The 25,192-nt window shown below is 42.1% G+C and overlaps 1 protein-coding gene across 5 annotated transcripts; it reads right to left on the bottom strand.

Annotated features, from left to right (window-relative positions):
* Nucleotides 1-323: 323 nt before the first annotated feature.
* Nucleotides 324-24,840, bottom strand: MKNK1 (MAPK interacting serine/threonine kinase 1). Of its 5 annotated transcripts, XM_051624929.1 has the most exons (14): nt 24,760-24,802; nt 23,593-23,657; nt 20,043-20,138; nt 16,641-16,739; nt 15,662-15,759; nt 14,114-14,193; nt 12,679-12,752; nt 10,032-10,136; nt 7,659-7,714; nt 7,007-7,102; nt 5,838-6,032; nt 5,007-5,171; nt 3,511-3,554; nt 324-2,171 (listed from the first exon to the last, which is right to left on the bottom strand). In XM_051624929.1, exons 4-14 carry the CDS (start codon nt 16,735-16,737, stop codon nt 1,943-1,945), a joined length of 1,239 nt encoding a protein of 412 aa, XP_051480889.1. In that variant the 5' UTR covers nt 16,738-16,739; nt 20,043-20,138; nt 23,593-23,657; nt 24,760-24,802; the 3' UTR covers nt 324-1,942. The 5 variants fall into 5 exon arrangements, with proteins under 5 accessions (XP_051480889.1, XP_051480888.1, XP_051480886.1 ...); XM_051624928.1 differs by lacking the exon at nt 20,043-20,138 and having other exon boundaries at nt 3,511-3,551; nt 24,760-24,840; XM_051624926.1 differs by lacking the exon at nt 20,043-20,138 and having other exon boundaries at nt 24,760-24,840.
* Between the last annotated feature and the right edge of the window lie 352 nt (nt 24,841-25,192).

A 25,192-nucleotide genomic window follows, 5' to 3' on the forward strand; every position in this document is an offset into this window, starting at 1 on the left:
GAAAGAACATGAAATGTAAGAGTGCAGATAAGCTTCTGAACTCACCGGCCCTTATTGATCTGATCTTTTCTGAAGGTCAAAAGGATCACAGGATCCCTTTCAGCCCTCTCTGTGCAGTCATAGCTTCGTTTTACCACAAGAAATCCGAGATTACAGGATAACCCAGACATGAATAAAGCAATGCAGCCAGAGAAGAGGGAGGTATGCTTAGTCTTCAGAGATTTAAATTGTCTTAAATCCAATGTCACACTGAAGTAAGGAAGTACTTCTCTATTTTTCTAGCTCACCAAAAATCAAGATGAAAAAACCACATAGCCACCAAATGCGTTAAATCCATAACTTAAAACATTTTAATAAAAACAAAGCAAAACACATTTCATCATCTGTCCACTGGCACAATGTATAAAAACTTTTAAATAACAACTTTAATATTAGTCACAAAATCCTGCATGTTGTATAAAAATAGCTGTTTGCACACTGCTAAAAGTTAATGTAAAATGGCTCTGAATAGGCCATGCAAAGACATTCAGCTCTGACTTTTGAATTTCCAAGAGCTTCTTGGATCTGCTACTTAATTCCATCTCATTCTGCTCAGGAGGGTTTTGTGCTGGAACTTGAGGGTCTCCTCCTCTCCCTCTCCACCCTGTACACAATGCCCTGGCAAAGGTTATTCAGAAATGGCTGGCAAGTTTAAGGTGCATCACGTCGGGCATCTTAATGGCCCAATTTTCACAGCTCACATTTCAGAAAGTGCTCAACATCTGTGTCCTTCTGCATGGACACCTCGCCTTGGTCATCTGACATCTTCAGCTTTTCAGCCTGTACCATTCCAAATTACTCCTGACCCTTGGTGCACCACAGTACTAAAAACTGGAAGCAAAAATCAAGACACCTAGCCTGAGATCACGGCAGGAGGCAGAATGCAACAGCTGCAGCACCATTTCTACAGATGTACCTCTGCATTTGTTAACCATAAATTATCCACATACCAAAATTCACTGAAGCCTCTCCGTTCACGTTAAGAACTCCAGGTAACACACACAAAAGGACCTGGAAAAATATGCGCTTACAGAAAGGAAGGTGCAAGTGGGAATAGCATTAACACACAATAACCCCAGATACTAAATATAAACTATTATACAGTTTGTTATACTGTGGTTATCAGACTTAAGAATGTAACTGTCAGAGAATGGGACATATCAGAGACAAAACCACCCCAAGAAACAAACAAAAAAAGACTACATAGAGTACATTATAGTTAAGAACAAAAGTGTCAGAAAAAATAACACATCCCCAAGCTTCCATTCCACACACTGACACACAAACTATCAACAGTATAAAAAACAACACTATCTTCTTCATCTCTACAAGCCTGAGCAATCCTTGTACCTTCACAGTACCATTCTCATACAATTTAAGCCCAGTAAAGGCAATGGAGACAGAGACCCACCCAGTCATCATCTTTGTTTCCTGAGTCTACAGAAAGAGAGGGCACTGCTGGCTGAAAACAGTCTCTGCTGCTGACACCAGCAGCAACAGCATCTTGCAAGATGTGCCATTAAGGAGAGCAGCCACAGGCAGGGAGAGATGCAATGCTCTCCTGGGCAAAGCCAGAAAGTGTTTCTTTTCTGATGCTTTAAGTTTTCATTTTAAAGTATGTTTTTTTAAGAAGAAAGTAAGGAAAGCTTCGTGATTGATCTCCTCAGATAACACAGCAGCAAACCCATCTTCTCCAACTTAAAAAGATCAGCTAAATTATCTTAATGTACCAAATCTGACGGGCAAAAAAACATTCCCATAAAAAGCTGTCCCCTTAAAAAGTTACAAGTCACATCACAAGAGCAAGCTTCTGATCAAAGTGTCAGAAGCAGAGAAGTTTTTATCAGTGCTGAAAATCCAAAGAACACAGGCTGATCTTGCCAATTCATAGCAGGAAAGAAGTTTAAAAGGCTTCATGAGGAACTGGTGGGAAGTCAGTGGCTTTGGTGGCGTGTGTCATTGCTCTGCGCTTGGCGAGGCGGGACTTGGACGGAGGAGAAAGCTTCATGGAGCACACAGCATGGGCAACGTTCTCCTGCTCTGTGCTGAGTTCATTCTCATGCTGAGACAGCTGGCGGTTGAGGGCAATGGCCTCAGCAGCAAAAAGTGTCAGGTCTTTTGTGCTACTGTTCCTTTCAAGGGAAAGGAGAAAACAGTTACAACACATGCGAGAAAAGTCACTTCACACGGTTACCCTCACAGCAGAACACTGACTTCCAGGGGGGTTTATTTCTCCTATCAAAACAGCAAGGCAAAATGTGGACCTGGTGGAACATGTCCAGAGCAGGGCCATGAAGGGCCTGGAGCACTGCTCTTATGAAGACAGGCTGAGGGAGTTGGGACTATTCAGCCTGAAGAAGAGAAGGCTCTGGGGGGACCTCATAACAGCCTTCCAGTACCTGAAGGGGTCCTACAGGAAAGCTGGGGAGGGGCTTTTTACAAAGGCTCGTCGTGGGAGGACTAAATTAGGAGAGATTTAGGTTAGAGATCAGGAGGAAATTCTTTAATGTGAGGGTAGCGAGACACTGTAACAGGCTGCCCAGAGAAGCTGTGGAAGCTCCATCTCTGGAAGCATTCAAGGCCAGGCTGGATGGGGCTCTGAGCAACCTGATCTAGTGGGAGGTGTCCCTGCCCCTGCAGGGGAGTTGGAACTAGATGATCTTTAAGGTCTTTTCCAACTCTAACCATTCTATGATTCTATGAAAATGACTCATTAATATCTGTATCTGTCCCTAGAGCAAGGGCCAGCAATACAGAACAAAACCAGTCGGGGATTTTTCAAACAGTCACAGTTCTGGTTCTTGTTCTGCAAAGGACTTCCCAGGAAGCCACCTGAGATGCCATTCTTAATTTCTACATGATAAAAAAGGATGGGCCTATGAGGCAATACTGTTGGCTTCAGACAACTGCAATCCCACTATAATTGCTCAGCTGGCTTCAAGAAATGCATTTTTGAAGGGAAGAACCACTCAGAATTGCCAGTGGCAAGCATGGAAATAGTAACAGACCTGTGACTCAGGCTCTCTGGCATACAGAATCTGCCATCAAATCACTTTAAAGGAGGCTTGCCCTGCTTACAGCTAAACTGATAATGTAATTACCACCAACTGCAGTGGAGGTCAGATCTGAGTCTGTGTGCATGATGATTCCACCCATCAGAATGTAGCCTCTTTGGGTAACACATGCCTTTATGCCTTTTTTTCCCCTCCTGGGCAGCAAAATGTCAAAGCCATCATTATTTCCTCTCTAAGATTAGCACTGCACTGCAGGAATCCTCTCTGATACCTTCTCCACAAAAAAGAAAGATTAGTTCATAAAGAAAGCTTTAATTTTTCTGATGTTCTTAACAAAACTAGCACTGTGCATTTATGAAGTTCCACTCTCAACCCCCTGATTTGTCACCTTACTCCTCATTGTTTCAGTAATGATTTTTGACCAAGATTACAGACATCTAAAAAAAAAATAAATTACCTTTGAAGAACTTGAGGAGTGGGTAATCCCCTTTCAGGAGCCTGCTAGAAAAAGCAGTTAAGAAAAGTTAGTTATGTATTAGCAGCTGGAAACCAAGCTTTCCCAAGAGAGTGTGATAAACAGGATACACCCCCTTATCTTTAGAACTAATGGATATTGCATATAAAGTAATTCACTGTGGGTTTATAAATCATTGTTGGTTTAAACACTGTGTTTCATGATCTGTCTCCTCTCACAAGAGGGTTTACAGGTATAAGACTAAAGCTCCGGAAGCTCTCAAGAGGGTCTTCTCTTCTCTCCTGAACTAGGAATTAAAACAAAAGAGGACATCACTGTTCTTTTAAAACTGTATCTATCTACTGGGCAGGAGTGATTTGTCTGAGGGTAAGGAAGGCTCTACAGAGGGATCTGGACTGGCTAGATGAATGAGGTTGAACAAGACTCAGTGCCAGGTTCTGCAACTGGGTCACAACCACCCCATGCAACACTACAGGCCTAGGGAAGTGTAGCTGGAAAGTTGCCCACAGGAAAAGGACCTGGGGATGTTGATTGACAGCCAGCTGAACACAAGCCAGTGATGTGCCCAAGTGGCCAAGATGATGAACGGCATCTTGGCTTGTATCAGGAATAGTGTGGCCAGCAGGAGTAGAGAAGTGATCATCCCCTGTACTCAGCACTGGTGAGGCTGCATCTCAGATGCTGTGTTCAGCTCCGGGCCTTCACTCTAGGAAAGACACAGAGGTGCTGGAGCATGTCCAGAGATGGGCGATGAAGCTGCTGAAGGGCCTGGAGAACAGGTTTTATGAGGATCACCTAAGAGAACTGGGGTTGTTTAGTCTGGAGGAAGAGGTTGAGGAGAGATCTTATCACTGTCTACAACTACCTGAAAGAAGGTTGTAGTGAGGTGGGTGTTGGTCTCTTCTTCTCAGTAACAAGCAAAAGAACAAGAGGAAACTGCCTCAACTTGTGCCAGGGAGGTTTAGATTGGGTATTAGGAAAAATGTTTTCACTGGAAGGGTTGTCAGGGGCTGGAACAGGCTGCCAAGGAAAGTGGTGGAGTCACCATTCCTGGAGGTATTTAACAGATGTGTAGATGTGGTGCTTCGGGACATGGTTTAGAGGTGGACTTGGCAATGTTAGTTTAACAGTTGGACTCAATGACCTTAAAGGTCTTTTCCAACCCAAAAAAATCTCATGATTCTACCAGCATTCTGCATTACTGTATTATAGAATAACAATAATTTGTGTACTGCAGTGCGTGGTATTCACCAGAAAGCCATTTAAAATGCATAAAGCAGTAATTTAAAAAAAACACTTAAGACTTGACAGCTTCATCCAAATATTCACCACCCCAGAAAGAATAAAGCCACTGTGTATTGTTTAATTAATCAAGAGCACTAAAACATACAATTACTCTATTAAAACTTCAAAGAACAGCTTGTTTGTCACTTTGGAGGAAGAACAAAACTTGAAAAAATATAAAGGGGGATACATACTCCTTGAACCCAAGAATGTTGCAAAACCTGAGCAGCACTAAGTCGTTCTTTGGCGTCACGAACCAGCAACTTTGAGATGAGATCTTTGGCCTCAGAGGATATATGTGACCAGTCCTTGTCAGGAAATTCGTACTTGCCTTCCTGGATGCTCTCAAAAAGCTTGTTCTAGTAAAGGAAAATTCTGTTAGTTTAAATAGCAACTGGAGTGCAACAAAAAGACTTCTCAGGTGGATTCTTCTCACTCAATCTTATTCACTTCATGTGGTGTGTGACAGCTGAAACCAAAACCATCCAGTCTCCTTATGGAGTCAATGGAGAGTGACAGGCAGCTCCAGAGTGATTCAGAACACCCTAAGTGGACAATGATGCATTCATTGTCTGCTGAAAACACCTTCCCCTGCCACCCTCTGCCAAGGCAGCCAATGTACTCAGTTTTTAGAAAGACTAAGTTCAGAAATTTAGGAAGGCTAAACTCCTTGCATGGAGATTCTCCTGGGGCTCAACCTTCATCTGAGGAATTGTGGTGACTACCAAAAGCCAGATCAAGAATTAAAGAATACAGAAGGAAGGTGGGGTGGGTGAGAGGATGAAGAGAAGCTCTGAGATCTCGTATCAGGAGAAAGAAGCAGTTGCCAAACCTTACTTGACAGACTTCTGACTCAACTTTTGTATTACCACCCTCACTTCTCAGGGACAGCTTATCCTCCCAGATAACTAACTGGGTTACAGACTCAGCTCTTCACTGCTGGCTTTATGGCAAGTCTTACACCCTAGGTTCAGGAGACAAACTGCACTCCCCCACATATGCCCAGGACACATGCATTCATTCACCTGACAAACTCTGCAGACTTCTCCTCTGTCCCAGCCACAGTCTGTGCCACAGTTGCCCACAAAAGGGGGATAACCACTGAGCATGATGTACAGAATCACTCCTAGACTCCAAAGATCACACCGCTTATCATAGAATGTGGCCTCCTCCGTGAAGACTTCAACCACTTCAGGTGCCATGTATTCTGCAGACCCACACTAGAAAACCCAATAAAAGCAAGTTTTCAAAGGAAGGGTCAAATCAAAACAAGACTCAGGTTTATCATTCTCTTCTTTTTATAGTAGGTGGCTTGGTCTAAAAGCAGAACCAGGCATCAGGGAGTACTAAAGTTTACTGCTGGCTTCCACTGCAGGTCTCATTTTGTTAAGCCAAGTCACAACTACTGCCTCCCTCCAAGGCTAAATGGGATTGCCAAGAGCTTTGTGAGCATATTGCACAGGAAAAAATTAACAGACTTCAGGTGTAAGGACTACAGAGACCTAACAGAAGACAAAAGAGTTCCTACTGTTCTTTAGCAGAATGATACACAGGTCCATACAAATCTGTGATCCTTTATACAGGGTCAAAATACTAATTTACATATTTCAGATTTTAAAAATCTTATCCCCATTAGTCACTAGGCTTTTCAGAAAGGAAGTAAGTATATCATGGAGGTGGTTTCTATAAGACTTCTGCAAAACTGTCATATTTTTCTCTCAGAATAACGCCAAAAGCATAGCACTGTAGTTTTTCAAACTAACGTGGTACTATAGAGCCCCACACTGATTACAGAGCTTCTGTTTCCCTTAGCTCATGGGTCTTAGCTACAGAACCCAAATATGGGGAAAATGAACACAAAACTGAGGTTCAAACTCAGTCCATAAGCACACAAAAAACCTCCATAAAAAGCTGCTTTGTTTGATGGGGTAAGAAACAACCAGGATCAATGTGGTACTTCCTGGCCAACAGGGGAATTAAAACAATGAGCTCCTGAACTTTGTGAACACTCCTGAACATGTGTTCTATGACTGGGAAACCAAGACAATATTTACCACATGGGTGTAGCTGCTTTAAATGAGGGACCCACCACTGGGTGTAGCTGCAGTAAGACCTCTGGAAGCTCTTCTCTGGAGAGAAGAAAACCTGTTCTATGGTAGAAGAGGAAAAGCATGAAGCCACAGCAGCCTCTTACCGGTGTTGTTAATTCAGGAGTAGTTATTGGAGTACATGCACTGTTCAGCTTCACCCCACTACCAAGATCAAAGTCACATATTTTTACTGGTGATACCTAAAAACAAGGACAAAACAAGAGGTCCAGAAGAGTGGGGCTAATGCAATGCATATGAATACAGTGCCACATGGAAAACTCCAGGACAAAAAGTTGTTCTAGCAGGAAGACTAGTGAAACAGTCTCCTACAGGTGTATTTGACTCCTCTGTCCCACTTGCTCCCACATCCCCAGCATCTGAACCTACTACATTAATTTTTTATTTAGCTAGGTGCCAGCACACATTGGGGCAGTTTGGGAACTACACACAACATGACCAGCTGGCCTGTAAATGCTGCTTGTCCATCTATGTACTGCCTCAGAACAGAAGAGATTTTGCCTGTAATTGCCATGCTCTCCCTGAGAACAGTTGGCTTTTTATCTCCTAGCCAGATGCTCACATCTTTACAGCTCACAGAAGAATTTAGTCTCTTTCGAGCTTCAGTTCAATTAAATCTAGTTGAAGATCATTAGTGGGTTCAAATGTCTTCAAGAAGAGCAAGACAGAATGTGAAGGCTGTCTTTGGAAACCAAGTTAACAAATATACTTCAGAAGGTTAAGAGACCAGAGTAGGACCTTTTCTGGAGACTCGCACAGGATGTTCTCAGGCTTCAGGTCCCTGTGAGCAATACCTAAACAAGAATACAAATGTTGATTAGAGAAGATGCTCTCCTGTTTTATTTTTTAATACCTCTGTCTATTACAAGGTGGCCTGAGAGATATTCTAGGCCTGAGTTTGCTCCACAACCTCCCTTTAATGATACTGCAAATAACTGAATTTCCAAGTGTGTTTGTTACAAGTTACTGTTGCATCCTGCTGTGCCTTTATCTGTAAATGAGAGTCAGTCAAGCAAAAAGAACCTGCTAACACTGGAACTTTTTGGCTTAGCCCAAATTAATTATGTTAACTAAGACCAGCTTATTAAAACTATTGACCTGGAGGAAAGTTTGTGTATACACATATACTACAGTTTATTCAAAAATGTTTTTATTTTTGTGCCTTCTACAGTAAGGTCCCTCCTTCCAAAGGAAAAAATTGGTGGTTTGCTGAACTCCTACCAGCACAGACGATACCTAAAACAATCTGCCAAAAAAACCCCACCACAAACCCTGAGTTCCCAAGTGAAAATATCATCCCTTTAATGGAAAGGTATGTACCCATTCCTGAAGTAAAAATTTAATGGTTTGGTTGGAGATGCAGTATAAAAGACTAAATGAAAACAATCGAAGCGCTTCTACATCCATTCAGCTGCAATCAGAATAGGCAAACCCAACAGGGAAATGCAAAGTTATCTGCCTGTTGAATTCACATGCAAAGGTGGTTCCATGTTGTCAAAGCAGTTCTTCAAATGCCTAAACACAATTTCTGGAAGTTCTCTGTTCAATATGATCAAACTTAATGGGAATGCAGAAAGCAAGAACCAAAAATCAAATCAAATGAGCAGCTTGTCTGTAATTTAACCACACTTCAGTTTTGCTTAAAAAAAATTACACTCCAAGCATACTTGATACTACTTCAGAATATGAGAAAAAAACCCATCCCTAGGTAAGGGAGTATCTGATGTCTTTTCTTTGGCACACTCCAGAAGACATGACTTCAAATAGAACATTCACAGCACAGCAACAATCTAAAGGAACCAGAGCTTTCATAATGGTGCAGTCCACATTGCTTATGCATGGAAGATGGAAAACATGACAAGTGAAGATGGCCCAAGCTGAGATTTACCACAAGGCTTGCAAAATTCCCAATGTATGCTTGGCTTGCCGTGTGAAACCCAAAAGCACTTTTTTGTATTATATTTTGAATTCAAATGTCTGATTATATAACATTTTCTTTTGCAGCTGCACATAGCACTGAGAAAACAACCACCTTGAAACACTCCTCCAGTGGATTATTAGCAATAAAGCACACATATCCCAAGTGGGTGTAAGGCAGTATTATCATCCAACTGAGTTTTAAACTACTCCTAGCAAAAGAATTAGTTGTCCTCAATTTTTTTTTCAAAGCATCTAGCTTATGCACTTCACCATTAAGCTATGCAATAAAAGTGCTTTAATTTCCTGTTTACTTTAGTGTTCTGTATCCTACTTACTAATTATTTTAATGTCACACAGAAGAACCATAAAGAAAACAATAAAATGAAAGGGAATGTTGTAGCAGCTGATTCTGCAAGCCACATCCCCACTCTCCCAATTCCCAGGAAATGACAAGCAAGAGAGTGGATTGCTGCTCTAAAGCCATTTTAATGAATCACTGCCCCTTCGTCTGAGCAGAGGGGAATTAAAACTAAAATCTTTCTGTAGGTCTCTCTTATGGGTTGACCACAACACACACAGGTATTCTGAAATGAAACCAAAGTACTTCCAAGGAGAAAAAGCTGCAAGAAAGCATTTTAACATAAAAGAACTCTCCACAATCAGAACTGCTTTGAAACCTGAGCAAGTCCCTGATGAAATGAGGACACCTTCAAACAATGTATATGGTTCACTTGTAGGTCTTTCAGCCCAACACTGGGGGTTTAAATGTGGAGACCAAAAGCTACTACAAACAAAGGGGTCTTGCAAAGAGCAGAAATTCTGGGTAAATGCAGAAAAACATCTCTGTAGAACTGAAAGAGGAGGAAATAAAAAAAAAATACTAGCTCTCTTTTAGGTAACCTTTCCATTGCGGCTTAGGTAAGAGGAACAAGAAAAAGGATTCAGCTCTAATTTAATTCTCCCTGGATGCCAATTTCAGTTTTCTTCTTCAAAAGGTTACACCATCTCAACACAGCTGATAACTTAAACTATCACATTATGAAAATAATATTCTAGAGGAAAACAGCGTAAGTCATCTGACATTGCTGTAAATAGAAACGCTAGCAAAGGCTGACTACTAACAGATAAAATGTGCTCCATAACCTAAGAGTACATCATCAACTAGGAAAGATGGAGACAGCCTTCTGTTACCTTTTGTATGAAGAAAATCCAGAGCAGAAGCAATATCTCTCACCACTTTGCTGGCTTCTCGTTCATTGAAGTGTTTCCGCTTTTGTATGTGGGCCAGGATTGAACCTGTCAGAGCAACAGGAGAAAGGGAAACCCCTAGCATGAATGCAACCTGGGCTGAGAAAAGGCTTTGTCACTACTGCAGGTTTATCCTTGGAGCCACTGCCAGTCTGCTATAAAGGGGGAAGTAACTTAGAAAATCTCTCTGTAGCTCACCCTCTGTCCTAGTCTGTTTGCATGGCAGAAACTGGAGTGTCACAATGGCCACGTTTTGATATTAAAATAGCCCCCGAAAATAATGATGAACTAGCACCAAGCATCACGAATCTGTAATACCCTTTATCATATTTTAGAACAGCCTTTCACAGCAGACAATTTCGTGGACAGAACAGAGGAATGACTAAGAAGAAGAAGGTATAACTGAGCAACTTCAACACTTAAGCATGCTTAAGTATATATGCTTATGTAACTTCCCAACACTGCAGCCCTAAAGTTTAAGCACAGCATGAGAGGCAATCACTTTTTACTGCCCCAGCATGATCAGTCTGTTTTCTACACACTGTAAGCAGCAGAGACTTGCTAATAGTACTATATAAAACTCAAATATCAGCTAAGGATGTAGAGAGCACTTCAGCAAAACCCATCCTCCCCCAGCCACAGGTGGCCATGCTTGAACTAACTCTCCACGTTTTTGTGCAATGTGACAATGGAAACCTTGCACTGAAAATCAAGGACACACCATCAAAATAACAAGCCATTCTACCTTTAAACACACATTAAAATTCCCATTGACATCAAAGTAAGGCTCATGCCCTGACAAGGCAAAATTTGCAGAGGAACATGAAATTTGACCAAAAAACCTCTCAAATACAAACATACTGAGGACTGGTGGTTGCAGACAGGCCTCCACTGGTATCCCTTCAACAAAGCATAAAGGGAAGTGTGATTCTTGATCTTCTTTAAATGAATGCCATCAATCTTCTCAAAAGATTAAAAATATCTTTTAAAAAACGATTAAATGTAGCCCACAGATATCCAAGTCCACTAAATAGCCTTACTACTGTCTTCCATTGTCAGGGACATTTATAAAAGCCATCAGGCAGAGAAATTCAAGAAGTAACTGCCATTTGTTATAAGCTCCCAATACAGTAAACATTCTATATGTCAGGTGATTTAATATTCATTCTTCAGTTCTAGATGTAGAAGGAAACCTCCCATTCTCTATTGGGTAATTCCTATTATGCCATCAATGCTGTTGCCACTCATTCCCAGCAAGTATTCAGAGAGCAAACAGGGAAAACAGTCAAAATGAAGAAAGATGGACTAAAACTATTTGCATATGCTTTGATATGACAAAAGACTCTTCAGATATGCACAGATATGTTGTGTCAAATGGGTGGAGGAGGGCCACCCTGGATGAGGTTATCAGATTTCAAATGCAGAAGGTACTTTCTAGCTTGCTACAGATTTCTAAAGGGCACAGAGTTCAAAGGGTCTTTCTGGTGTAGTTGTTCTTTACACATTCAGAAAGTAGTAACAGCTCTTAAATGTTTCCATGCCTGTGGAAAAGACTCCAGACTTTGCAGGAAACAATATGACACCTGAAGTGCTCATTTCACTCAGCAGGTTTATTTCACATTACCCTTCTGAATAAAGCTGATGTTTCAAATTCTCAGATAAGAATTATATCAATATCAATGAACATAGACTCTACAGACATTTTATTCAGCCCACGTACAGGAATCTCACAAACAGAAAGAATAACAGGGCACTCCTGTCACAGTTGTTACCACCTCTTCAATATTCAGAGAGAAAGAACGATACAGCACCTCCCAAAATGCATTCAGAAGGAAAAAAAAAAAACAAAACAAAAAAACAAAAAGGAAAACTGAAGAAAATATAATAAGGTGGATTTGAGTATAATAAGCTGGATTTTAATGCTTTCAATTACAAAATGCTGTCAGGTAAGGATATTAAACAGGTTCTGCATATCATGATGAACTGAACACAGCTAAAATGGGAGCAGAGCTCCTTCAGTTACCATAGCTACAGGAAGGCAAAGCTGAAAATGGAAAGCTCAAGTTTTGCCCCAACGCTGCAGTTAATACTGGTCTTCCAGACTGGAGTTACTAAAGTAAGGCTTGCATTGAAGATTAATGTTCTCACTCTTGCCAGCCACAGAACCTGTAGCATGTCAGAAGCTGGTCTGATCCCTAATTCCCATTATTTCTTTCTTCAAACCCACATACCTAACACTTCAAATGCTGAAATTTTTCAAAGAGAAATCCAGCCTTAGCCCTAGCTGACCACTGAGAAAACAGAGAGGGAAGAAGGTGCAGCATTATCCTCCTCTCAGCAGCCATGCAGGTACACTGACAAGCAGAGTCTTGCAGTCCAAGAGGGTTAACTAAAGGAAGAAAATGGAGATGGGAAAACAGACAAATACAGATTCATCCCAATCAAGCCCTATTCTAGCTAATTTGTCAGAGAAGCCTGTGCCTTAAAAAGAACAGTGTTAGAGGAAATCACAATGAAATGATGCAGTAATTTTAAGGGAAGGGAAACTAAAGCATTTACTGAAGGAAAAAGAAGAGTTACTGCACAGTACCTCCTCGCAGCTTCTCAAAGACAAGGTAGTATCTTGTGTCATCTTCAAAAAATTCTATTAACTCCAAAATGTTCCTTAAAAAAAAAAATGGGAAAAAAAAGAAGGGCAATAGAAGAAACAGGCAAAGTATAAACAGAACAATGAAGAGTTTCAGCATGGATAATGAAGAAGTGCCACAAGTAACCAAAAATAAAAGTGTTAATTAAACAAGTTGCTTTGGTTGCCCATGGCATTAAAACCACAATTCCAGCTCACACTGAAATTTAAGCAGGGGAAGCAAGCCAAACACTAAATTCAGACAGGAATTGTGAAAGAGTTCTGCTGCTGCTCAATTGACAGGAAGATAACTGGTAATAGGTTGTATTTAATAATTTAGAACATTGCATTTGTGCTGAAGGCAAGAACAAAAATAATTAAATTGGCATTCTTTCTCTCTGGAAATCACAAAGCAGAACACACAGGCCTTGGAGGAGACAGACATCTGTCAACATAACATTATATGCAGTGCACTGGTGACCATTTTTAGACAAACACATTCCTGTTTAGCTAGTGTACAGTTTTTGCAGCACAAACACCCCATGATATCTTCAGAAGGTCAAACACTTAAGCCAGATTCTTCTATGCTTATAATACACACAAAATCTAAATTCTGCACATAGTCACAAGAGCTTGACTTTCTCATTAATTAGGTACTGGATGACCATACACTCTTAACCACACACAGGACAAAGACACAATCTGCTTCTCTGTAGCACAACTTAAGCCCATGAGTTTGGTAAACAAGTTTGGTTTTAAATTATCTTTAAGTGTTGTGCTAAAAATTTGTAAAAAAAGGCTAGATAGAAGATGCACAACTGTAGTAGACATAACAGCTGTTGTATACACCCTAGATGAACACAGATATCCCATGAAGCAGTTTCAGAAATGGCTTAAGCTTATCATGGAGCATGTTGTCACTGGCTGTGTAGGCTTTTGAGCCAGGAGTAGCAGCTTTCAAGTTACTTCATTTTGTGGTTATGTGAAGCCAGCACATTTCCAAATGAAAAGTAAATTAGCTTTTGGCTGATCCTGTGCAAAAGCAGGAAGGCTGATGCCAAGAGAAGGACAAACCACACATTAAGACAAGGAATAGCAGCTGGTATCAGGTCAGCTTTTGCTGATGGTGAAATCACAGGGGAGAGTGTGAGAAAGTTAATTCCTCATTCAGACAAAAGCTGTGCATCACTGAAGCACATTCAGGCTATACTGACCTGGTTGCTAATCAAGTTATGTGACTTTGGATTTGTGTTTCCCTATATTTCACAGGTATGAGAAGGGGAAATTCTCAATTTCAGCTGATTTTAAGGAGCTCCTGTCCTAGTCACACAGGCTTCAAAATCTGAAAAATCTGTTTAAAGTACTTTAAATAAACAAACAAGCAAGACACTATACTTACTTGTTACCTTGACACTGGTACAGTGTTTCTACTTCACGAAAAACCCGACTCCGACTATGCCCAGCGTTTTTTTCAATGATCTGTGGAAAGACACAGAGCTCCTATTTGAAAAATGAATGCAGGAATTCTGCATGTGGCTCTGGAATTAAGTAACTGATCTAAAGTTTGGATCTCAGGCAGAGAGAAACACTCCATCTTTGTTTTTTTGCTTAATTGCTCATCTGTCATTTATTTACAGCGTCAGCAGAGCTCTGGAAGGCATTCAAAGGACAAAAGAAATGAGGACAGGAAAGAGTAGAAAGGAAGTAAATACACGTTACAGTCACTGACCAGTTACCACAAGCTGCTTCTTTCATCATTTTAACTTTGCAATGTGCAGAAAAGAACATAATTTTCAGTTCTAACAAAAAATATCTGAGTCACATCATACAATGAACAGTCAAAAAGAAGAGATTTGTCACTCCAGGTATTTAGGTAAAAAAATATTAAATTGATCACAAAATGAGAATTTGGTTCATAGTGTTTACTTCAGGGAGACCAAAAATAGGACCTAACATGTTAAAGAAAACATACATTCAATCTCAGAGCCCTTCTGTACTACCATCAGAAGTCACCCTTCTTTACACATTCCTCAGGCTGGAAGAGGGCAAGGACAAAGGCTTTCCACACAGGCTCAGACTGAATGATTGCTACATGAACTGAAAGCTCCTGACATTGCTGCAAATTCTACCACCCTCTGTATCCAGTATCAGTGTCCTTTTTACAGCCAGAGCTCTCTAGTACAGAACAGGCAAAGCTTCACCAGTACTACAGGGGAACCGGTATCTGATCACACCTAATTTATAAGGTAGCTGGTGGTTTATTCCAGACTTTCACCTTCAACAATTCAACAAAGCACACACAAAATTACAGCATCTATAGGACTAGATTTTAAAGGGACTTACAATTATGTGTGTTTTTCACAAAAGAATCAAGCATAAAGCTTTCCTATTACTATTTTTTGTGCTTGTAAATAAATGGAGGACTTGGGATAACCACAAATCTGTAAGTGGGCCTTAACACTTAATATATTGGTACTACAGAAGATTCACCTCTATATTAAAAAAAAAAAAAAAAGAAAGAGACAGCTTTACATGAACTAATGGCAATAACTGATGTTTACTGAACTCTTGAGAAGTGTTCTCAAAAGCTGGTATTATTTGGTAGGCCATGCTAGGTAATGACTTGGCCTCTTCTTCCATCAGAGATAAGAAGTGGTAGGACTACGATCAAATCAGGACATGAGAGGAAAGCCTGCCCTGAAATCTAACCACCACAGTCATTTAGTGTTTATGAATTCTCTCTGTGGCTGATACACCAGCTCAATCCAGAGGCACAATACTTAAGATGACAAATAGCTCGACAGTTATAAAGCAGGCTCATTTCAAGCACCAAAAATTTTCTCAAACCTTTTGCTATTACCCACTCTATTACAGGTTCTCACTGAGATACCAGAAGAGAGAAGACATGTTACAGACAGAGGTGATGCTGCCTGTTTTCTGTACTTACTTTTACTGCATATTCTTTCCCAGTCTGGAGGCTGACAGCACCCTGAACTTTGGCATATGCTCCCTCACCAAGAAGCTCAGCAGTCAGCTTGTACAAGTCTGCCAAAGAAATCCAGCAGAAAGGACAGATCAGGCAAAGCATTTCAGTGAATAACACCAAGACAAACTATTTATCTGATAAGCATCCCTCATATGACAGCAACTGAAAAAACTCCCTTGGTAATGAAGACAGAATATAGATTTATGCAGTACTATAGTAAATGTGCCAGCCTTAATTATGCCTCATTTTTTCACCTCCCTTCCTTCAAGTTACAGGAAAATTTAAGCAGACTTCATTCTAGCATTAAAATTACAAATTTGTTCACACAAGAAACATTTTCTATCTCAGCAATATCTAGGACCTCATCCACCTTCCCTGTATTTGTGTAAAAGTCAGAACCATTTTTTCCAGGTGAAAAACATTCCCCTCCTTGACCAGAAATTGCCCACTGTACAAAGTCTCTCTCTGCAAGTAGTGTTTTAAGTATAATTGAAATATGAATGTTTAATCCTAGAAGACTGCTTTTGTCTTGATTTGCAATGTACCTTAAAACACTACTTGCCCACTAAGAAGTCTTATACTGGTCAGCTTTGTCACACTGAACTCTCTTTTACCCCACAGTGCTTCACAGTATTTGTGCTCACATCTATTCCATCAAAACATTTTTACATCAGCACTACTCCTACAAAAAGCAAACAAACAAACCCCAAACAGATTATGAATGGGACTCATTCAATTTCACCACTAAAGAAAAGAAAGAGACTCAACACCATAACATGGGGGATAGAGAAAAACAAAACTTTAACTTACAATTACTTACTTTAACTTACAACTTAAAAGCAATATTTAGCTGAGAAAACTGAGAACAGCAGAGGGAAAACAAACGATTACAATTAGAAGCTTAGAAATTCTTTGAAATTTTAGAAATTTTAGAACCAACCTTCAAACTTCCCAGGGACATGATCTGTGGCTCTGGTTCTCTTTTTCTTCTTCCTTTTCCCACTGTCTTCTATGGGGAGAGGCTGACTGCTGACCATCTCTGTGTGGCAGAACATAAAGGTGCCTGTTACTTAACTTTAGGAGAAAATTCACATGCTTTTCTGATTCTGTGTATCCAAAAGTTTGCTTGTCTTCATCACAGGCTGCCATCTCTCCTCTAAATAGCAGAGGAAACCTAAAAAAGATAGTTTGAGTGCTAATTAACAGCTCTGGAGGTGTGATAAATGTAAAATCAGAGGAAAACAACTATGCATCTCTCCTGAATCCTGCTCTCAACACACTAAGGCAGAGTATGGGAATAACCTTGTGAACAACCACCATGAGCTACTCACAACACAATGCATGCCCTGATGCAACACAGGATGCACAGTCCCCACAAGGGCACTGTTCTCTGAGGTATTCTACTGGTTTCAGTCAATTTTATCAAGTCAGCTTAAGAAAACCACCTTCCAAAACAGGATGAAGGTGTGGGGAATTTTCTAACAACCTGGTGAAAGGAAGCAACCACAGGAATTAACAGGTCAAAGGAGCAATCCAGGTCTGTTTATGCTGCCAGAAGGCCAGGGGAAAAAAGCCATTTCTCATAGAACCAGGATGTACCTTTCTGAACCACACAACACTGGATAACCTACTCTCCAAAACAAGCAATGTTCATGGCATTTAGATTTTTTTTTCCCTGCATTACTAGCTGCAGATATTACAACAGCTTAGTCAGAGGTAACAATTTACTGATGCAAGTTAATATGGCAGAAAAAGAAAATACACCTGCATATTCTTATGAAAGGTCTAAATAAAAACAAGACCATAGACCTCTGCCAGGCTGCTTCACACAGATAACCCACCTCCAAAAAGGTTAAATTATTCCACACTATACTGACCTGAGAACTTCTCCTTAACACCAGCCACATCCTGCCAAGTTGGCCGTAACAGTTAAAAAAAATATCACTGCTTAAAGTCTTTAAGGCAGTAGCAAAGCACTGCTAAGACATTTTACAGCCAGGAGGATTTAAGTAAATTCACAACTAAAGATTTTGTTCTACAGAAAAAAAACAACCCTAAATCCCTAGAACTAGCATCATCATGAGAACACTGGTAATGAAAGAAGTGCAAGCCCTAAATAACAAAAAGTGTTCAGGCAATTCTTCTTTAACAGAGAGCCTTTGTGAATAGAATTTTTTCTGCCTCTCACCGTTTCTACATTACTCTTAAAATACAGGAGAAGCTCAAAGGCAGAAAATATTACACAACAATCTGCCAATGCATTAAACACTTTTTGTTCGCTGTGTTGTATTTTTCTTGTCAATATCTGTCAGTCAAAGTCAGTGAGTGCCACTTAGAACTCACAAGTTGTCTGAAAATTGAAGGCACTTAAAAATTTATCACTCAAAGCCTCAAGAAAACAGTAAATCCTCCTGTTCAAGTCCTAAGCAGAATGTGTTAAGAAATCATCCCGATAGATGACATATGCAAATTCTTAAATATAGTAAGAAATACAAAACTTCTAAAAACTTTACCAACTTCTGAAGCAACAGCTTCTTTTTTACTCAAACTGACACCCACACAGGTTTTAATTTCAATCTAAAGAGAAGGCTAGCCTTTGACAGCAAGTTCCAGCCCTCCCTGGTTCCAGTTCAGCTTGCATTAGAAGTTACTCAGCACTGGGATCGAAATGACACATGTGGAGCTGCTCAGAGATAGAGCTGGTCTACTTGAAGGAGGTACTTGATTTCCAGCTGTCAAATAAGCAATTAAAAAATGACCAGACTTTCTGCAAGTCAGTAAGTCATACCCAGACAGGTTCTACTCCATTTCAAATACTCCATGGTTTCAGAGCTTGTAACAGAAACTAAAAATTATGGAAAAAAGACAGGAGATGAATCCTGCATCAGCACAGCTGACACACTTCTTCACAACCCTCTCCTGCATCCTACCAGTTGGCTGTATTTGCATCCTGGTGTTTAATAACTCAGTACATTATTTCAATTCCCTTGAGTCTGACTCAATTACTAAATTACAGAGAACACCTTCCTTGAAACCAGGAAGTTCACTAGTCATGTTTACAGAAACCAAATTACTAAAAAGCTGATGTTTTCAACCTGTAGTCTCGACCAAATTTACTACGAGATTGGCATGAAATGTTTGCTATGTTAGATTCTTACTACCCTTCTGGTCTGCTATTTCACATCATTGTGTAGTTCACGTCTCTCAACACAGCTTTTCCTTTAAACACAGCTTCACAGCTTCATTCTTGTTATTGACTTGGTTATAATGAACTTAACTAACAGCTGGTTCAGAGGTTTTTCAAGCTTTCAGAGAAATGTTTGTGTTTCTGTGACCATATACCAAAGAGCTCCTGGTGACACTGACAGTGTGCTTCAGCCATCCAAGCAACACTGAGGTGTTTTGCATACTGCAGGATTACCTCTGCTGACAAGGACACTGTGGGAGCCTGCCAGGCAGAAAGCTACAAGACTGGATGAACTGCTCTGGAGAGAAACGACCCATAGACACATCTGTTCCAAGATGAATATATAACTGTTGTCATTTTAAGGTCATTTTCCAATGTGGCCCAAAGCATTCAAACCCCTGCTTCCACCAAACCAACTTATCCACCCACTTCATGATCTATTCAGGCTGAGGGCAGGGAGGTGGGAGTAGAACACTATGTGGTGTCCAGAGCAGACCAGGCAAAGCTTTGATAAAGAGCATTTCTTCCCTCTCAGGCACAACAGAGTCACACTGTTCTGTGAGACTACTGTCTGACAAAAGCTGAAGAAACAAGGAACAATTCCAATTCTGAACTACCCTTCTCTTCCAGTCAGGTTAGGGTTATTGCTGACAGATAATATAACCCAACAAAATCCATAGTGCAAGCAAAAAGAGAGCAAGTTTCTGTCTTAGTTGCAGTCTCATTAAAGCCCTGTATTTTATTACCATCATCATAATTCAGTGTTGAGGCACTACTTAACCTATGCATTATTCAGAGCTTGTGTGGGAAGGAACAGTTACAGCCCTTCCCTTTCACTGTTGTGGCCACTACAACCATCTTCAAATGGATGAACAGAAGCACCTGTCCTAAAGACAACTTGCCAACAATGCCAAGTGAAGAAGAAAAGGAACAATTGCCACAAATTTCACTTCATCCAGATCTTAAATCATGTTATCTTGCTGTTTAATACTCCATTTAAAAATATGCCAAAATCCACTATCCAGACATAACTCCCCCCTCATTCTAATCTGCTTCCCAAAGGAAAAAAAGGGTATATTTAGAAAACAAGCACACGTGTGTCCAGGAAGTGCTTGGAGAACCCAGTACAGATGACTTCTTCTATTAAGAAAGTACCTTGTTTGTGCGTTGAAGAAAGAAGTTTAAGCAGAGAGTCCAGGTACTACAACCTCCTTCAAAACTGGGTCTTGCTTGAGCCAGGACGTCCTGCAGCTGAAAAGGAAGACAACCACATTTACCCTACATTACCCTACGTTACTTACATTCAGTTAGTGTCCAGAGCCTCAAGAGATTGCAAGAAGCTGCTGAGCACACCCCTGCAGCAAAGACTTTCTAACTCTCAAGCAGAGAATGCAAAACACAGCGTGATTTCCAGTGCTCCAGTCACTTCAACTGAAGGAGACCCCCCTCATCACAGTCTTGCAAAACCAATGGAGGAATTGATGGTGTTCATTACTTCTTGTTGTACTGTTGGAGAACCATAACAAGTTTAGATAGAAAATACCAAATTACTCTTAACAGAATCACAGAATCCGAGGGGTTGGAAGGGACCTCGAAAGATCCAGTCCAACCCCCCTGCCAGAGCAGGATCACCCAGAGCACATCACACAGGAACTTGTCCAGGTGGGCTTTGAATGTCTCCAGCAAAGGAGACTCCACAACCTCTCTGGGCAGCCTGTTCCAAGAATAATCATGCTCCTAACCTATCTCAACTGCCAAGATAGGCTTTAACTTGGTGCTTTATCTTGAAATCGGTCTTGAAGGCTGCCAAACAGGCTCCAACAGACCCACAACATGGAAGGCATTTTCCACTGCTGAAAATCTTCCCCTGAGAACAGGTACCACTTCTAGCAAGCAGCAAACAAGGAAGTGATGTTCAGGTAAAACCATCTGAAGAAAGGAAGAATTAGGAGCCTCCAACAAAGCCTTCTGTGGGTTCAAAGGGGGTAGCCACCAGCCAGAATTCAATAGATGAAGCAAACTCGAAGGTGACATGCTGGCACAGGATGTTTTAAGATCACTGAGGTGGTACCTAAACAGCTGCAATTACAAAAATATTGCTGTCCCATAGCTGCAAAAGCAAAGGCTTTTTATTCAGACCAAGCTGAGATCTCTTATAAGGTTCCTCTAATTGAGATTTAAAAATACTGTTTTGACTAACTAAACAACTACAAGTGGACCAGTCTGCAGCTTCTGAACAGCACCCAAATTCTCCATTGATTTATGCTTATTTTCAAAGCCATTGTTTACTTGTTCAAACAGCTACTGACAGAATCAATAGTCAGGCATGAGTAAGCACCTGGATTCTACAAGCATGACATACCTGTAACTCTCAGACTTTAAATGTAGAAGAGTGTGCTCAAACAAGAGTTAAGCTACTTCAAAGTTTCAGACATCCAGAGTTTTGGACCAGGAAACAAAACAGAAACAGACTTCAGTTTCACATTCCCTCCAACTCAGTTGCTCACATCGTTCTTGGACTCTTCCTTTTCCACAACACTTTGATTCCTGTGGATGTGGCTTATAATCAAAGAAGCCTCACTCAACAGCTGCTGATTCTGCCAAAACCTGCTAGTTGCAGGAAGCTCAGAATAATCAAAGCTTTCTTTATAAGGCAACTACATATTGATTAATTGGGCTTGTAATGTTACAGACCAAAAGAAACACAATCTGAAGACGAGGGATGCCCAACTCTTTAGGGCAGGCCTGTGTCAAATCCAGAGGCAGATTCTTTTAATGTTCATTCTGGACTGAAGTAAAAATGTTATTTTCAAATTGTAATAAGTGAGTATCCTTACAAGACATTCACCTTTACAGCAGTTTGCCATACTTCTCAGTGGCATTCTTAGCTGTCTGAATTAACTTCTCATTCCACCTACAAGAAAACTTTTAGTATCATTTAATTCATTAATCTCAATTTTCATTGAAGAAGAGGAATTTAAATATATTCCAACATCTTCCCAATAAGATACAGAAGCATTAACATTTTGAAATGAACACCCAAAAATCCACAGGAAGACCAGGTGATCTGCTTTCTTGGAAGAGCAAGTCTGAGAAAAATTATCGATTTTGCCTTATCACAGGCATTACTGTAACACCTACACAGTGGAACAGCTGGTATCATCCTAAAATTCTTCACTCTGTAGAAAAGGTTACAGCAACTTTTTCTTTGCCCCTAGAATTCTTGCTGTGATCTCCTTCTGTTGCACTTTTAGATGACCAGAGTCACCTCATTTTCTGTGTATGCAAGTTGCAGTTTTAACTTTTCATCTCTCAGCCAGCCACTTCCCTTGCAAACTAAGCCTGGGGTTTCTGAGGTTCTGAGTCAAACCCTCCAGCAATGGGTGGATCTCCTTTCATAGGATAGCACATCATGTTACTTCAAATTGATTCCTCCTACCTCAATTTATTACTTCACCATGATTACTAGTGGGGAAGCAGGGAGAACCTTAATGGAGAGGAGAGCACTCAGCATTCCTTCCTCTCCTGTTGAGACAAAATAGCATATTTTACCACACAAGCTGGAGACATGAGATCTTCTGCTGAGATCTGCCTATGTCTGCAACAGACAAACCTGCATTTCTTTATGAGTTAACAAGTAAGGGTCACAAATGAGACTGCAGGTGGCTTAAAAATGCCCAGTAAATTTCTTCTTCTAGGACAACGTGCCTCTGAGGCAGCCACAGGGATGAGAGGACATAATAGGGTGTAGGAAGAGCAAGGCATACACACTGGTTATTGCACCAAAGACCATCTTTCCTCCTTCCACCCAGAGCAAACCAGTACAGCCAAACAAGCTACATAATACTACTGACCACTGGCAAACCATTTGATTTTAAGAGATTCCATCACAGTGCAGTAGGAACTTTGCTGCAAAATTCTTTCAAACTCCAGATCACACATATTCTACATGAGAAAAGCCCTTGCAATAGTACTTTGACTCAAGTACTCAAAGCTTCTCTAAACCCCTAGAGCACTTTTAAACCAAGGAGATACACAGGCCAGGTAAGCTCTGAGGGCCACTTGCTCAACAGTCTGCTGCTTACTCTCTTGTGCATCTCATGGCATCTACAACTCTGAGAAGCCTGCCTTTGCATCACCAACTAGTTCCTGTAATCCCACTCAGCTCCCTTGCTAGTTTTCAAGTCTAAACCAAAACGAAAAACTTCTTAGAAGACAACTTTTAATTTTGTATGTTTCACACAAGATAAGCATTTCCTGCTCTTCCTCCACACCCCGCAAATTATCAGATAATGACATTTGTCACTGGAAAAAAAGCTGCTCAACATGCTCCCATATTACATATTAGCAAGCAGTCTTGTTTGGAGAGGTTACTCTAACTAAATGTGTTTTTAAAAGTCTGAAGCAAGACTGATTTTTCTTCTTTTTCCCCTCTGTACTTTTAGCTCTGAAATGAAGTCATTAAACTCCACTGCACTTTCACATAAAATTTGTACCAGTGTTTTAACTTTTGTTACCAGGAGGGTACTGGAAGGCGAGAGGAAATTCATCACAGCAGTAAATACCTTTTTGAAAGCATCAGAGAGTACGGATACAGCATTCAGACCACGAAATAATGTCATGATGGACAACACTCAACATCAGACTTTCATGTGTCCAAGACACACACTTGAACTGAAAGGCTGCCTGTATCAAAACCAATTACCTTTAGAACTGCAGTGGAAGAGGTTCAGCCCTGCAAGTGTATTTTGCCTTGTTCCCATCCAGCACCTGGAAAGCATGAAAAGGAGGTTTTAAAAAAAATGCCAAACTGTAGCTCTTCAAAGTTATCAGAACATACACAACTCCTTCCAAGCTAGTTTTGGGGCACATATTTGTATGATAAAGCAGCTTTTATAAGCAGTAAGCTCATAGAGGGGGAAACAAAACACCCAAACTAAAGAGCAGTTTATTTCTAAACAAACCTGACACTTCACACATAAATGCCAATGGTGTCAGGGGAGCGGGCTAGTTTTTGGCTGTCACACCTACTGCTGGATCCAGCAGCTGAGCTGTCACCAGGGCTGTTCTGCTGCCTTGTGTTTGCCTCTCCTCCCTCTGAACTGCTCCAGAAGGTCACCCTAGTCGGGCTAAGAGATACTGCAGAGATACAGATCAAACGCAGAGGGGTTTCCAGTGTTCCCAAGGACTCAGAGGTCTCATCGTTTTGTGACAGACAAAAACCCACGAGAATAACTAAAAGACTACTTGTGGTAAAATCTAGGAACAGGTCCATTCACCTTTGCCTGCTCCTCTTCTGTTCCAGCAACACCCTTAGCAGAAAGCAGCCGTCGCAGGACTTCACAGACTTACCCCTCTTTATTAAAAACGCACTATGCACAAAATACAGCCTCTCAGGCCTCCGGGCAACAACCAGCTCCAAGCGCTAGAAAACTCCCAGCTTGCCCGGACAGAGGCCCCAGGACGCAGAGCTGCCGGCCGGCGAGCTGCAGGCACTTCGGCCGCCCTCCCGCTGCCCTCGCCAGCAGCGCCCGGAGCTGCCGCCCTCCAGCGCGCACCGCCCCGCACGCCCCGAGCCCCGGAGGAGCCGGGAGGAGCCGGGAGGAGCCGGGAGGAGCCGGGAGGAGCCCGGAGGAGCCGGGAGGAGCCCGGAGGAGCCGGGAGGAGCCCGGAGGAGCCCGGAGGAGCCCCGCGCTCCCAGCCAGGGGAGCCAGGCGGCTCGGGCAGGCACAGACCGCTGCCCTCCGAGGGTCCCCTCAGCTGACCCAGGCGGAGAGAGCGACGGGACAGCCCCCCGCGCAGCCCCCCGCGCAGCCCCCCGCGCAGCCCCCCGCGCAGCCCCCCGCGCAGCCCCCCGCGCAGCCCCCCGCACCTCCATCGCGGCTCCCGGCGTCCCTGGCGGGGCCGGCGCTCCGCCTCGGGGCCGCGCCCCCGGCTCCTGCCTTTGGGGAGCGAGGAGCGCGCATGCGCATCCCCCCGCCCCTCCGGGAGCGCGCCCGGGAGCAGGCGCGCCCACGAAGCCGTGTGCGCACACGAAGCCGTGCGCGCACGCGCGGAGGTGCCCCATTGCGGGGGGTGCGGGGGTGCGGGGGTGCCCCGCCGCGGCATTGCCCGCCCCCCAGGCGCGCCGGCGGGCTGCGGGCTGCTGCCCAGAGGAGGGATGTGCGTCTGGGCATGTCGCAGGGCAGGAGGGCGCGGGCACCTCGGGGCGTGTGGGGACCCTCTTGTAGCCCCAGCATCTCGTATTGCTGCCCCCCCCCCCCCCCCCCCCCCCCCCTTCCACGGGGTAACCAAGAAACCCTCGT

Source organism: Apus apus, chromosome 7 (genome assembly GCF_020740795.1).
Source record: "Apus apus isolate bApuApu2 chromosome 7, bApuApu2.pri.cur, whole genome shotgun sequence".
NCBI lineage: Eukaryota > Metazoa > Chordata > Aves > Apodiformes > Apodidae > Apus > Apus apus.

Bases quoted from the DNA above. Each gene is read 5' to 3' on its own strand.
- MKNK1 (XM_051624926.1), bottom strand. From the start codon at position 23,650: ATGGGAACAAGGCAAAATACACTTGCAGGGCTGAACCTCTTCCACTGC. The intron at 10,137-12,678 runs GTACTGTGCAGT...TTGCTCTGACAG, and splicing joins CTTTGAGAAGCTGCGAGGAG to GTTCAATCCTGGCCCACATA. The intron at 5,172-5,837 runs GTGAATGAATGC...TTCCTTTACTAG, and splicing joins AAGTCTGCAGAGTTTGTCAG to AACAAGCTTTTTGAGAGCAT.